Here is a 16,155-nt window from a genome sequence, read left to right on the forward strand (position 1 = left end):
GTCTTGGCAGGTGGGGGGTTTGCCTGATGGGTGGGGGGATGGGGAGAGAGAGAGAAAGGGGCAGAGAGAGAAACAGCGGAGGGTGGGTGGGTGGGGAGAGAGAGGTGAGGGGGGGAGAGAGAAAGAGGGTGGAACAGAATGAGAGAGGGGAGGGGAGAAAGAGAGGGGTAGACGGAAGAACAGAGAGAGGAGAGAGAGAGAAGGGGGAGAAAAGTGCGAGAAGAAAATGGGGAAGAGAGATTGCACAGCAGAGAGGGGGGACTGAAAGAGAAAGGGGGTACACAGACAGTGAGGAAAACACAGAGGGGAGGAGAACAACATAGGGAGGGGGGAACACAGAGAAAGGGATAGAGAGTGATCAACATCACTCCTGACAGATGGGCATCTATCTGGAATACTCTGCATCACTGCAAAAAGCGTGCACACAAACATTGACATCTTGTGCAAGCAACAAATTGCCAGGCATCTCACTAAATCAGTGTCCACATAGTGACGAGAAAGTACGTCAATAAATTAATCTTCTCATTTGGAGCTTCTTCACAAAAATCCCCATTAGTTGTTGCTTTGATTAATAGCAAGATACAATGTTAATACCTTTATCTTTCCGAAATTGTCTCACCTGCTCCCCATGTAAGACAAAAATTGTAATGAGGCTCGTCCCCCCACCACTCGAAAAGGTTGGACAACTCTGCTCTCGAGAGTGTACACAGGGAGTTCGAGATTAAGAGGGAAGGGGAGAGATAGACAATGGGAAAAAGGGATGGAGAGAGTAGAACAGAGGGGAAGAGATAGATAGATAGAGATGGAGAGAGATTACCAGGGAGAGATTGCTGGAGATTAGATTAGAGATACAGCACTGAAACAGGCCCTTCGGCCCACCGAGTCTGTGCCGACCATCAACCACCCATTTATACTAATCCTACACTAATCCCATATTCCTACCAAACATCCCCACCTGTCCCTATATTTCCCGACCACCTACCGATACTAGTGATAATTTATAATGGCCAATTTACCTATCAACCTGCAAGTCTTTTGGCCTGCAAGTCTTTTGGCTTGTGGGAGGAAACCGGAGCACCCGGAGAAAACCCACGCAGACACAGGGAGAACTTGCAAATTCCACACAGGCAGTACCCAGAATCGAACCCGGGTCCCTGGAGCTGTGAGGCTGCAGTGCTAACCACTGCGCCACTGTGCCGCCCAAAGGTAGAGATGATCTCTCTACCCACGCCTATCACTCCCTTTCTCTCTGTCATGCTCTCTCCATCTATATTTCTCCCTCTGCCCTGATGTCTCACACTCCATGCCTCTCTCTCCTATGTCTATGTATACAGAAATGTCCAATGATTACATTTTTACATTTGCTCATTCAATGTAACCTAACAATCTCTCTCTCTCCAACATTATCTCTCGGTCCGTGAACAGAGTGACCTTTGAGTGAGAGTCCACGGATTCCTGAGGCTGGCAGGACAGATGGATATGGTGTGTGAGGCGGCTTGCAGGACACTTGCCTTTATTGTCCGATGTATAGAATAGAAGAGCAGGGAGGTTTTTCTCGAGCTGTTTGAAACACTAATGAGTCCACAGTTAGAGTAAATAACTGTGTACAGTTCTGGTCAGCACATTACAGGAATGGGGGAGGGGGAAATGGGGTAATGGGAGAGGGGTAACGAAGTCCTGTTAGTTGCAAAGAATAATAAATAGTTATTGGTACCGAGTCATCGTTTCCCTGCATCGAAAGACCACGAAAACAGCCAGGACCTCAACCCTCCCTATTTCTGTAACCTGTTCATTGATCCCGGTTCCCTCCCTCACCCAGGAGTCAGTCCCCCAACTCCACTGATTATTCCCACAGTGTTGGTGTTCCTGCCCCTCGCTTGAACTGCAGAGAATTTACAGTGCAGTAACAGGCCATTCGGCCCGATGCATTCATGCTGGTGTTTGTGCTCCAAACGAGCCTCCTCCCACCCCTCTCTTCATCTCACCCCATCCACATCTCCTCCTGTTCCTCTCTCCCTCATGTCTTTATCCAGCTTCCCTCCCCCTCCCCCATTAAATACATCTCCACGATTCGCCTCATCCCACTCCCCATGCTGGTGAGTTCCACATTCACCCCACTCTCCACGTAAAGATGTTTCTCCAGAATTCCCGATCGGATTTATCAGCGACTGTCTTATATTGACTAGTCCCCCTAGTTCTGGTCACACCCGCGAGTGGAAACATATCTACGTCTACCTGATCGAAACCCCCTTTGGTAATCTTCAAGCCCTCTGTCAGGTCAACCCTCAGCTTCCTCTATTCTGGAGAAATGAGCCCCAGTCTGTTTAATTTTTCCCCATAGTTATAAACCCTCTCAGTTCTGGTCTGGTCCTTGTGAATCTGTTGCTGAAGTTGTTGAAATTGTTGGTGTTTTTCTCCTGTTGAAGTTGTTGTTGAATTTGTTGGAGCCATGCTCCTGCTAAAGTTGTTGTTGAATTTGTTGGTGGTTTTCTCCTGCTAAAGTTGTTGTTGAATTTGTTGGTGGTTTATCTCCTGAGGTTGTTGTTGAATATGTTGGTGGGTTTTCTCCTGCTGAGGTTGTTGTTGGATTTGTTGCTGCTTCTCTCCTGCTGAAGTTGTTGTTGAATTTGATGGTGTTTACCAAACAAATACAACAACAACCTCAGCAGGAGAAATAAACACCTGCAAATAAAGGCCAGTTACCCGACCCGAACCCGATGGGACCCGACGAATTGTGTTAGGTTTGGGTCGGGTCGGGTTGCAGTTCCGGGTCCGGCATTCGGGCTTGTGTTGGGCCGGGTCAGGCAGGCTCTATCACAGGTAAGTGGCTCCAATGTTCATTTAATTTTTGGACAAGAAAGGTGGTTTTGTTACAGTTATTATAAGCTAGTGCAGATCAGCAACAAAGTGAAAAACGGAAGCCAGGTTAACTGAATCTTCCAGTGGTTGGGTCGGGCGCGGGAAAAAATGGAAGGGATTGCAGACCCTAGCCGGCATTTACAACAAATTCAACAACAACTTCAGCAAGGGAAAAACACCAACAAATTTAACAACAACTTCAGCAGGAGACACACCAACAAATTCAACAACAACTTCAAGAGAAAAACACCGACAAATTCAACAACAACTTCAGCAAGAGAAAAACAGTGCCAAATTCAACAACTTCAGCAAGAAACACCGACAAATTCGACAACTATTTCAGCAAGAGAAAAACACTGCCGAATTCAACAAAAACCTCAGCAAGAAAAAACACCAATACATTCAATAACAACTTCAAGAGAGAAACACTGACAAATTTAACAACTTCAGCAAGAAACACCGACAAATTCAACAACAACTTCAGCCAGAGAAAAACACCAAAAAATTCAACAACAGCTTCAAGGGAAAAACACCGACAAATTCAATAACAACTTCAGCAAAACACCAACAAATTCAACAACAACTTCAGCAAGAGAAAAACACCAAAAAATTCAACACCAATCTCAGGAGTAAGAAACACCAAAAAATTCAACAACAACTTCAGCAAGAGGAACACCAACAAACTCAAGAACTTCAGCGAGAGAAACACCAACAAATTCAACAACAACTACAGCGACGAAAAAACCAACAAGTTCAACAACAACTTCAGTAAGGGAAAAACAACAACAACTTCAAGAGAAAAACACTGACAAATTCAACAACAACTTCAGCAAGAGAAAAACACCAACAAATTCAACAACAACCTCTGCAGTAGAAAAAAACACCAAAAAATTCAACAGCAACTTCAGCAAGAGAAAAAAGCCAACAAGTTCAACAACAACTTCAGTAAGGGAAAAACACCAACAAATTCAACAACATCCTCTGCAGGTCAGAAAAGCACCAAGAAATTCAACAACTTCAGCATGGGAAAAACACCCACAAATTCAACAACAACTTCAGCAGTAGGAAAACACCAACAAATTCAACAACAATCTCAGGAGTAAGAAACACCAAAAAATTCAACAACAACTTCTGCAGGAGAAAAATACACCAACAAATCCAACAACATCTTCAGAAAGAGTAAAAACTCCAATAACACCAACAAATTCAACAACAATCTCAGGAGCAAGAAACACCAAAAAATTCAACAACAACTTCAAGGAAAAAACACCGACAAATTCAACAACAACTTCAGCAAAACACCAACAAATTCAAGAACAACTTCAGCAAGAGGAACACCAACAAACTGAACAACTTCAGCGAGAAAAACACCAACAAATTCAACAACAACTTCAGCAAGAGAAAAAAACCAACAAGTTCAACAACAACTTCAGTAAGGGAAAAACACCAACAAATTCAACAACAACCTCTGCAGTAGAAAAATACACCAAAAAATTCAACAGCAACTTCAGCAAGAGTAAAAAACCAACAAGTTCAACAACAACTTCAGTATGGGAAAAACACCAAAAAATTCAACAGCAACTTCTGCAGGAGAAACACCGACAAATACCACAACAACTTCAAGAGAAAAACAATGACAAGTTCAACAACAACATCAGTAAGGGAAAAACACCAACGAATTTAGCAGCAACTTCTGCAGGAGAAACACCGACAATTACCACAACAACGTCAAGGGAAAAACACCAACAAATTCAACAACAATCTCAGGAGCGAAAAATCTCCGACAAATTCAACAACAACTTCAGCAAGAGGAACACCAACAAACTGAACAACTTCAGCGAGAAAAACACCAACAACTTCAACAACAACTTCAGTAAGTGAAAAACAACAACAAATCCAACAGCAACTTCAGCAAGAGAAAAACACCAACAAATTCAACAACTTCAGCAAGAGACAAACACCAACAAATCCAACAACGACTTCAGCAAGAGAAAAACGCCAGCAAATTCAACAACAATCTCAGGAGTAAGAAACACCAAAAAATTCAACAACAGCTTCAAGGGAAAAACACCGACAAATTCAACAACTTCAGCAAAACACCAACAAATTCAACAACAACTACAGCAAGAGAAAAACACCAACAAATTCAACAACGACTTCAGCAAGAGAAAAACATCAACAAATTCAACACCAATCTCAGGAGTAAGAAACACCAAAAAATTCAACAACAACTTCAGCAAGAGGAACACCAACAAACTCAAGAACTTCAGCGAGAGAAACACCAACAAATTCAACAACAACTTCAGCGACGAAAAAACCAACAAGTTCAACAACAACTTCAGTAAGGGAAAAACACCAACAAATTCAACAACAACATAAAGAGAAAAACACTGACAAATTCAACAACAACTTCAGCAAGAGAAAAACACCAACAAATTCAACAACAACCTCTGCAGTAGAAAAAAACACCAAAAAATTCAACAGCAACTTCAGCAAGAGAAAAAAATCAACAAGTTCAACAACAACTTCAGTAAGGGAAAAACACCAACAAATTCAACAACAACTTCAGCAAGAGAAAAACACCAACAAATTCAACAACAACCTCTGCAGTAGAAAAAAACACCAACAAATTCAACAGCAACTTCAACAAGAGAAAAAAATCAACAAGTTCAACAACAACTTCAGTAAGGGAAAAACACCAACAAATTCAACAACAACTTCGAGAAAAACACTGAAAAATTCAACAACAACTTCAGCAAGAGAAAAACACCAAAAAATTCAACAACGACTTCAGCAAGAGACAAACACCAACAAATTCAACAACGACTTCAGCAAGGGAAAAACACCAACAAATTCAACAACAATCTCAGGAGTAAGAAACACCAACAAATTCAACAACAACTTCAAGAGAAAAACACTGACAAATTCAACAACAACTTCAGTAAGGGAAAAACACCAACAAGTTCAACAACAACTTCAGCAGTAGAAAAACACCAACAAATTCAACAACATCCTCTGCAGGTTAGAAAAGCGCCAAGAACTTCAACAACTTCAGCATGGGAAAAACACCAACAAATTCAACAACAACTTCAGCAGTAGGAAAACACCAACAAATTCAACAACAACTTCAGCAAGAAATAACACCAACAAATTCAACAACAACTTCAAGAGAAAAACACTGACAAATTCAAGAACAACTTCAGCAAGAGAATAACAGTGCCAAATTCAACAACATCAGCCAGAGAAAAAAAACAACAAATTCAACAACAACTTCAGCAAGAGACAAACACCAACAAATTCAACAACAATCTCAGGAGCAAGAAACACCAACAAATTCAAGAACAACTTCAGCAAGAGGAACACCAACAAACTGAACAACTTCAGCGAGAAAAACACCAACAAATTCAACAACAATTTCAGCAAGAGAAAAAAACCAACAAGTTCAACAAGAACTTCAGTAAGGGAAAAACACCAACAAATCCAACAGCAACTTCAGCAAGAGAAAAACACCAACAAATTCAACAACAACCTCTGCAGTAGCAAAAAAACACCAAAAAATTCAACAGCAACTTCAGCAAGAGAAAAAAACCAACAAGTTCAACAACAACTTCAGTAAGGGAAAAACACCAACAAATTCAACAACAACTTCAAGAGAAAAACACTGACAAATTCAACAACAGCTTCAGCAAGAGAAAAAAACCAACAAGTTCAACAACAACATCAGTAAGGGAAAAACACCAACAAATTCACCAGCAACTTCTGCAGGAGAAACACCGACAAATACCACAACACTTCAAGAGAAAAGCACCAACCAATTCAACAGCAACTTCTGCAGGAGAGAAATACACCCAGAAATTCAACAACAACTTCAGCGAGAAAAACACCGACAAATCCAACAACAACTTCAGCGAGAAAAACGCCGACAAATCCAACAACAACTTCAGCAAGAGTAAAAGCTCCAACAAATTCAACAACAACTCAAGCAGGAGAAAAAACACCAACAAATTCAACAACAACTTCAGCAAGAGGAAAAAACTCGAATGTATTGAACAAGAACTTCAGCAGGAGAAAAACACTAACAAATTCAACAACAACTTCAGGGGAAAGAAACCAACAACTTTAACAGGAAACAACACCAATACTACAACAACAACCTCACCAGGAGAAAAGCACCAAAAAATTCAACAACAACTTCAGCAAGGGAAAAGCACCGACAAATTCAACAGCAACTTCAGCAAGAGAAAAACACCAACAAATTCAACAACAACTGCAGCAAGAGACAAACACCAACAAATTCAACAACAACTTCAGCAGGAGATAAACACCAACAAATTAAACAACAACCTCTGCAGTAGAAAAAAACAACAAAGAATTCAACAACTTCAAGAGAAAAGCATCAACAAATTCAACAGCAACTTCTGCAGGAGAAAAATACACCAACAAATTCCACAACAACTTCAGCAGGAGACACACCAACAAATTCAACAACAACTTCAGCGACGAAAAAACCAACAAGTTCAACAACAACTTCAGTAAGGGAAAAACACCAACAAATTCAACAACAACTTAAAGAGATAAACACTGACCAATTCAACAACAACGTCAGCAACAGAAAAACACCAACAAATTCAACAACAACCTCTGCAGTAGAAAAAAACACCAAAAAATTCAACAGCAACTTCAGCAAGAGAAAAAAACCAACAAGTTCAACAACAACTTCAGTAAGGGAAAAACACCAACAAATTCAACAACAACTTCAGCAAGAGAAAAACACCAAAAAATTCAACAACGACTTCAGCAAGAGACAAACACCAACAAATTCAACAACGACTTCATCAAGGGAAAAACACCAACAAATTCAACAACAATCTCAGGAGTAAGAAACACCAACAAATTCAACAACAACTTCAGTAAGGGAAAATCACCAACAAATTCAACAACAACTTCAAGAGAAAAACACTGACAAATTCAACAACAACTTCAGGAAGGGAAAAACACCAACAAATTCAACAACATCCTCTGCAGGTTAGAAAAGCGCCAAGAAATTCAACAACTTCAGCATGGGAAAAACAGAGACAAATTCAACAACAACTTCTGCAGGAGAAAAATACACCAACAATCCAACAACATCTTCAGAAAGAGTAAAAACTCCAACAAATCCAACAACAACTTCAGTAAGTGAAAAACACCAACAAATCCAACAACAACTTCAAGAGAAAAACACTGACAAATTCAACAGCAACTTCAGCAAGAGAAAAACAGTGCCAAATTCAACAACATCAGCCAGAGAAAAAAACCAACAAATTCAACAACAACTTCAGCAAGAGAAAAACACCAACAAATTCAACAACAATCTCAGGAGCAAGAAACACCAAAAAATTCAACAACAACTTCAAGGAAAAATCTCCGACAAATTCAACAACAACATCAGCAAGAGGAACACCAACAAACTCAACAACTTCAGCGAGAAAAACACCAACAAATTCAACAACAACTTCAGCAAGAGAAAAAAACCAAGTTCAACAACAACTTCAGTAAGGGAAAAACACCAACAAATCCAACAGCAACTTCAGCAAGAGAAAAACACCAACAAATTCAACAACACCCTCTGCAGTAGCAAAAAACACGAAAAAATTCAACAGCAACTTCAGCAAGAGAAAAAAACCAACAAGTTCAACAACAATCTCAGGAGCAAGAAACACCAAAAAATTCAACAACAACTTCAGCATAAAAAACACCGACAGATTCAACAACAACTTCAAGAGAAAAACACTGACAAATTCAACAACAACTTCAGCAAGAGAAAAACACCAACAAATTCAACAACAACCTCTGCAGTAGAAAAAAACACCAAAAAATTCAACAGCAACTTCAGCAAGAGAAAAAAACCAACAAGTTCAACAATAACTTCAGTAAGGGAAAAACACTGACAAATTCAACAACAACTTCAGCAAGAGAAAAAAACCAACAAGTTCAACAACAACATCAGTAAGGGAAAAACACCAACAAATTCAACAGCAACCTCTGCAGGAGAAACACCGACAAATACCACAACACTTCAAGAGAAAAACACCAACAAATTCAACAAAAACCTCAGCAAGAAAAAACACCAACAAATTCAACAACAACTGCAGCAAGAGATAAACACCAACAAATTCAATAACTTCAGCAAGAAACAGTGACAATTCAACAACAACTTCAAGAGAAAAACACTGACAAATTCAACAACAACTTCAGCAAAACCCCAACAAATTCAACAACAACTTCAGCAAGAGAAAAACACCAAAAAATTCAACAACGACTTCAGCAAGAGACAAACACCAACAAATTCAACAACGACTTCATCAAGGGAAAAACACCAACAAATTCAACAACAATCTCAGGAGTAAGAAACACCAACAAATTCAACAACAACTTCAGTAAGGGAAAATCACCAACAAATTCAACAACAACTTCAAGAGAAAAACACTGACAAATTCAACAACAACTTCAGGAAGGGAAAAACACCAACAAATTCAACAACATCCTCTGCAGGTTAGAAAAGCGCCAAGAAATTCAACAACTTCAGCATGGGAAAAACAGAGACAAATTCAACAACAACTTCTGCAGGAGAAAAATACACCAACAATCCAACAACATCTTCAGAAAGAGTAAAAACTCCAACAAATCCAACAACAACTTCAGTAAGTGAAAAACACCAACAAATCCAACAACAACTTCAAGAGAAAAACACTGACAAATTCAACAGCAACTTCAGCAAGAGAAAAACAGTGCCAAATTCAACAACATCAGCCAGAGAAAAAAACCAACAAATTCAACAACAACTTCAGCAAGAGAAAAACACCAACAAATTCAACAACAATCTCAGGAGCAAGAAACACCAAAAAATTCAACAACAACTTCAAGGAAAAAACACCGACAAATTCAACAACAACTTCAGCAAAACACCAACAAATTCAAGAACAACTTCAGCAAGAGGAACACCAACAAACTGAACAACTTCAGCGAGAAAAACACCAACAAATTCAACAACAACTTCAGCAAGAGAAAAAACCAACAAGTTCAACAACAACATCAGTAAGGGAAAAACACCAACGAATTCAGCAGCAACTTCTGCGGGAGAAACACCGACAATTACCACAACAACTTCAAGGGAAAAACACCAACAAATTCAACAACAATCTCAGGAGCAAGAAACACCAAAAAATTCAACAACAACTTCAAGGAAAAATCTCCGACAAATTCAACAACAACATCAGCAAGAGGAACACCAACAAACTCAACAACTTCAGCGAGAAAAACACCAACAAATTCAACAACAACTTCAGCAAGAGAAAAAAACCAAGTTCAACAACAACTTCAGTAAGGGAAAAACACCAACAAATCCAACAGCAACTTCAGCAAGAGAAAAACACCAACAAATTCAACAACACCCTCTGCAGTAGCAAAAAACACGAAAAAATTCAACAGCAACTTCAGCAAGAGAAAAAAACCAACAAGTTCAACAACAATCTCAGGAGCAAGAAACACCAAAAAATTCAACAACAACTTCAGCATAAAAAACACCGACAGATTCAACAACAACTTCAAGAGAAAAACACTGACAAATTCAACAACAACTTCAGCAAGAGAAAAACACCAACAAATTCAACAACAACCTCTGCAGTAGAAAAAAACACCAAAAAATTCAACAGCAACTTCAGCAAGAGAAAAAAACCAACAAGTTCAACAATAACTTCAGTAAGGGAAAAACACTGACAAATTCAACAACAACTTCAGCAAGAGAAAAAAACCAACAAGTTCAACAACAACATCAGTAAGGGAAACACACCAACAAATTCAACAGCAACCTCTGCAGGAGAAACACCGACAAATACCACAACACTTCAAGAGAAAAACACCAACAAATTCAACAAAAACCTCAGCAAGAAAAAACACCAACAAATTCAACAACAACTGCAGCAAGAGATAAACACCAACAAATTCAATAACTTCAGCAAGAAACAGTGACAATTCAACAACAACTTCAAGAGAAAAACACTGACAAATTCAACAACAACTTCAGCAAAACCCCAACAAATTCAACAACAACTTCAGCAAGAGAAAAACACCAAAAAATTCAACAACGACTTCAGCAAGAGACAAACACCAACAAATTCAACAACGACTTCATCAAGGGAAAAACACCAACAAATTCAACAACAATCTCAGGAGTAAGAAACACCAACAAATTCAACAACAACTTCAGTAAGGGAAAATCACCAACAAATTCAACAACAACTTCAAGAGAAAAACACTGACAAATTCAACAACAACTTCAGGAAGGGAAAAACACCAACAAATTCAACAACATCCTCTGCAGGTTAGAAAAGCGCCAAGAAATTCAACAACTTCAGCATGGGAAAAACAGAGACAAATTCAACAACAACTTCTGCAGGAGAAAAATACACCAACAATCCAACAACATCTTCAGAAAGAGTAAAAACTCCAACAAATCCAACAACAACTTCAGTAAGTGAAAAACACCAACAAATCCAACAACAACTTCAAGAGAAAAACACTGACAAATTCAACAGCAACTTCAGCAAGAGAAAAACAGTGCCAAATTCAACAACATCAGCCAGAGAAAAAAACCAACAAATTCAACAACAACTTCAGCAAGAGAAAAACACCAACAAATTCAACAACAATCTCAGGAGCAAGAAACACCAAAAAATTCAACAACAACTTCAAGGAAAAAACACCGACAAATTCAACAACAACTTCAGCAAAACACCAACAAATTCAAGAACAACTTCAGCAAGAGGAACACCAACAAACTGAACAACTTCAGCGAGAAAAACACCAACAAATTCAACAACAACTTCAGCAAGAGAAAAAACCAACAAGTTCAACAACAACATCAGTAAGGGAAAAACACCAACGAATTCAGCAGCAACTTCTGCGGGAGAAACACCGACAATTACCACAACAACTTCAAGGGAAAAACACCAACAAATTCAACAACAATCTCAGGAGCAAGAAACACCAAAAAATTCAACAACAACTTCAAGGAAAAATCTCCGACAAATTCAACAACAACATCAGCAAGAGGAACACCAACAAACTCAACAACTTCAGCGAGAAAAACACCAACAAATTCAACAACAACTTCAGCAAGAGAAAAAAACCAAGTTCAACAACAACTTCAGTAAGGGAAAAACACCAACAAATCCAACAGCAACTTCAGCAAGAGAAAAACACCAACAAATTCAACAACACCCTCTGCAGTAGCAAAAAACACGAAAAAATTCAACAGCAACTTCAGCAAGAGAAAAAAACCAACAAGTTCAACAACAATCTCAGGAGCAAGAAACACCAAAAAATTCAACAACAACTTCAGCATAAAAAACACCGACAGATTCAACAACAACTTCAAGAGAAAAACACTGACAAATTCAACAACAACTTCAGCAAGAGAAAAACACCAACAAATTCAACAACAACCTCTGCAGTAGAAAAAAACACCAAAAAATTCAACAGCAACTTCAGCAAGAGAAAAAAACCAACAAGTTCAACAATAACTTCAGTAAGGGAAAAACACTGACAAATTCAACAACAACTTCAGCAAGAGAAAAAAACCAACAAGTTCAACAACAACATCAGTAAGGGAAACACACCAACAAATTCAACAGCAACCTCTGCAGGAGAAACACCGACAAATACCACAACACTTCAAGAGAAAAACACCAACAAATTCAACAAAAACCTCAGCAAGAAAAAACACCAACAAATTCAACAACAACTGCAGCAAGAGATAAACACCAACCAATTCAATAACTTCAGCAAGAAACAGCGACAATTCAACAACAACTTCAAGAGAAAAACACTGACAAATTCAACAACAACTTCAGCAAAACCCCAACAAATTCAAGAACAACTTCAGCAAGAGGAACACCTACAAACTCAACAACTTCAGTGAGAAAAACACCAACAAATTCAACAACAACTTCAAGAGAAAAACACCAACAAATTCAACAACAACCTCTGCAGGAGAAAAATACACCAACAAATTCAACAACAACTTCAGCAAGAGGAAAACACTGACAAATTCAACAACAACTTCAAGAGAAACACTGACAAATTCCACAAAATCTTCAGCAGGAGACACACCAACAAATTCAACTACAACTTCAAGAGAAAATCCGATAAATTCCACAAAAACCTCAGCAAGAAAAGACACCAACAAATTCAACAACAACTTCAGCAGGAGATAAACACTGACAAATTCACCAACTTCAGCAAGAAACACCGGCAAATTCAACAGCAACTTCAGCAGGAGAAGCACCAACAAATTCAACAACTTCAGCCAGAGCAAAACACCAACAAATTCAACAACAACTTCAGCAAGAGAAAAACAGCGACAAATTCAACAACAACTTCAAGAGAAAAATACCAACAAATTCAACAACAACCTTGGGGATAGAAAAGCACCAACAAATTCAACAACATCGGCCAGGGAAAGGCACCAAAAAATGCAGCAACAACCTTTGCAGCAGGAAAAAACACCAGAAAATTCAACAACAATCTCTGCAGGGTAACAAACTCCAACAAATCCAACTCCAACTTCAGCAAGAGAAAAACACCAATAAGTTCAAGAACAACTTCAGCAAGAGTAAGAACTCCAACAAATCCAACAACTTCCGCAAGAGTAAAAGCACCAACAAATTCAACAACAACTTCAGCAACAGAAAAACTCCAACAAATTCAACAACAACCTTGGGGATAGAAAAGCACCAAAAAATTCAACATCTGCAAGGGAAAAACAGCAACAAATTCAACAACTCCCTCTGCAGGAGAAATAACTACCGACAAATTCAATAACAATGTCAGGAGAGAAAAGCCAACAAATTCAACAACAACTGCATGAGAAAAATACACCAGCAAATTCAACAACAACTTCAGCAAGAGGAAAAACTCCAACCTATTCAACAAAATTTCAGCAAGAGGAAAACACCAACAAATTCAACAACAACTTCAGCAAGGGAAAAACACCAACAAATTCAACAATAACATCTGCAGTCGTAAAAAAATCACAAAATTCAGCAACAACTTCTGCAGGATAAAATAACAACAAAATTAACAATTACTTCAAGAGAAAAGCACCAACAAATTCAACAGCAACTTCTGCAGGAGAGAAATACACCAACAAATTCAACAACAACCTCTGCAGTAGTAAAAAAACACCAAAAGATTCAACAACAAACTCTGCAGGGTATCAAATACCAACAAATTCAACAACAACTTCAAGAGAAAAGCACCAACAAATTCAACAGCAACCTCTGCAGTAGAAAAAAAACACCAAAAAAATCAACAACTTCAAGAGAAAAGCACCAACAAATTCAACAGCAACGTCTGCAGGAGAAAAATACACCAGCAAATTCAACAACAACTTCAGCAAGAGAAAATCACCGACAAATTCAACACCAACTTCAAGAGAAATACACCAACAAATTCAACAACTTCAGCAAGAGAAAAACACCGAAAATTCAACATTTTCAGCAAGACAAAAACACCGACAAATTCAACAACAACCTCTGCAGTCAAAAAAAATTCACAAAATTCAACAACAACCTCTGCAGGATAAAATACCAACAAATTTAATAACAACTTCAAGAGAAAAGCACCAACAAATTCAACAGCAACTTCAGCAAGAGAAAAACACCAATAAGTTCAAGAACAACTTCAAGAGAAAAGCACTGACGAATTCAACAACAACTTCAGCAAGAGAAAAACACTGACAAATTCAACAACAACTTCAAGAGAAACACTGACAAATTCCGCAAAAACGTCAGCAGGAGACACACCAACAAATTCAACAACAACATCAAGAAAAAAATGGACAAATTCAACAAAAACCTCAGCAAAAGAAAACACCAACAAATTCAACAACAACTTCAGCCAGAGAAAAACACCGACAAATTCAACACCAACTTCAAGAGAAAACCACCAACAAATTCAACAACTTCAGCAAGAGAAAAACACCAACAAATTCAACAACAACCTTGGGGATAGAAAAGCACCAACAAATTCAACAACATCTGCATGGGCGAAACACCAACAAATTCAAAAACAACTTCAGCATGGGACAAACACCAACAAGTTCAACAACAACTTCAGCAGGAGAAAAATACACCAACAAATCCAACAACTAAAACAGCAAGAGGGAAACACCAACAAGTTCAACAACTTCAGCAGGATAAAAAAACCAACAAATTCAACAACAACTTCAGCAAGAGAAAAACACTGAAAATTCAACATTTTCAGCAAGAGAAAAACACCGACAAATTCAAGAACAACCTCTTCAGTCGAAAAAAATCACAAAATTCAGCAACAACCTCTGCAGGATAAAATACCAACAAATTTAATAACAACTTCAAGAGAAAAGCACCAACAAATTCAACAGCAACTTCAGCAAGAGTAAAAACTCCAACAAATCCAACAACAACTTCAGCAAGAGAAAAACACCAATAAGTTCAAGAACAACTTCAAGAGAAAAGCACTGACGAATTCAACAGCAACTTCAGCAAGAGAAAAACACTGACAAATTCAACAACAACTTCAAGAGAAACACTGACAAATTCCGCAAAAACGTCAGCAGGAGACACACCAACAAATTCAACAACAACATCAAGAAAAAAATGGACAAATTCAACAAAAACCTCAGCAAAAGAAAACACCAACGAATTCAAGAACAACTTCAGCCAGAGAAAAACACCGACAAATTCAACACCAACTTCAAGAGAAAACCACCATCAAATTCAACAACTTCAGCAAGAGAAAAACACCAACAAATTCAAGAACAACCTCTTCAGTCGAAAAAAATCGCAAAATTCAACAACAACCTCTGCAGGATAAAATACCAACAAATTTAACAACAACTTCTGCAGTAGAGAAATACACCAATAAATTCAACAACAGCTTCAGCAAGAGTAAAAGCTCCAACAAATCCAACAACAACTTCAGCAAGAGAAAAGCACACAAATTCAACAACAACTTCAGGAAGGGAAACACCGACCAATCCAACAACAACTTCAGCAAAACACCAACAACTTCAGCAAGAACTTTAGCAAGAAAAAACATCAATAAATTCAACAACAACGTCCACAGGAGAAAAAACACCAACAAATTCAACAACAATCTCCGCAGGAGAAAAATGCACCAACAAATTCAACAAGAACTTCAGCAAGAGGAAAAACTCCAACATATTGAACAACAACTTCAGCAAGAGGAAAACACCATCAAGTTCAACAGCTT

General features: G+C 38.4%; 1 protein-coding gene across 1 annotated transcript; it reads left to right on the top strand.

Annotated features, from left to right (window-relative positions):
- Window positions 1–377: 377 nt before the first annotated feature.
- Window positions 378–15,249, top strand: LOC137359162 (GATA zinc finger domain-containing protein 10-like). The gene is made up of 8 exons (XM_068025232.1): window positions 378–500; window positions 7,844–8,033; window positions 8,395–8,655; window positions 9,399–9,542; window positions 10,223–10,483; window positions 11,227–11,370; window positions 12,051–12,311; window positions 14,981–15,249. The coding sequence occupies exons 1-8, from the start codon at window positions 378–380 to the stop codon at window positions 15,247–15,249; spliced, it is 1,653 nt and encodes a 550-aa protein (XP_067881333.1).
- The last annotated feature ends 906 nt before the right edge of the window (window positions 15,250–16,155 follow it).

The sequence above is a fragment of the Heterodontus francisci genome, unplaced genomic scaffold (assembly GCF_036365525.1).
Source record: "Heterodontus francisci isolate sHetFra1 unplaced genomic scaffold, sHetFra1.hap1 HAP1_SCAFFOLD_515, whole genome shotgun sequence".
In the NCBI taxonomy this organism is placed as follows: domain Eukaryota; kingdom Metazoa; phylum Chordata; class Chondrichthyes; order Heterodontiformes; family Heterodontidae; genus Heterodontus; species Heterodontus francisci.

Bases quoted from the DNA above. Each gene is read 5' to 3' on its own strand.
- LOC137359162 (XM_068025232.1), top strand. From the start codon at position 378: ATGGGCATCTATCTGGAATACTCTGCATCACTGCAAAAAGCGTGCACA. The intron at 9,543-10,222 runs GTAAGTGAAAAA...CAACAACTTCAG, and splicing joins CAAATCCAACAACAACTTCA to TAAGGGAAAAACACCAACAA. The intron at 12,312-14,980 runs GCAAGAGAAAAA...AAACAACTTCAG, and splicing joins CAAATTCAACAACAACTTCA to CATGGGACAAACACCAACAA.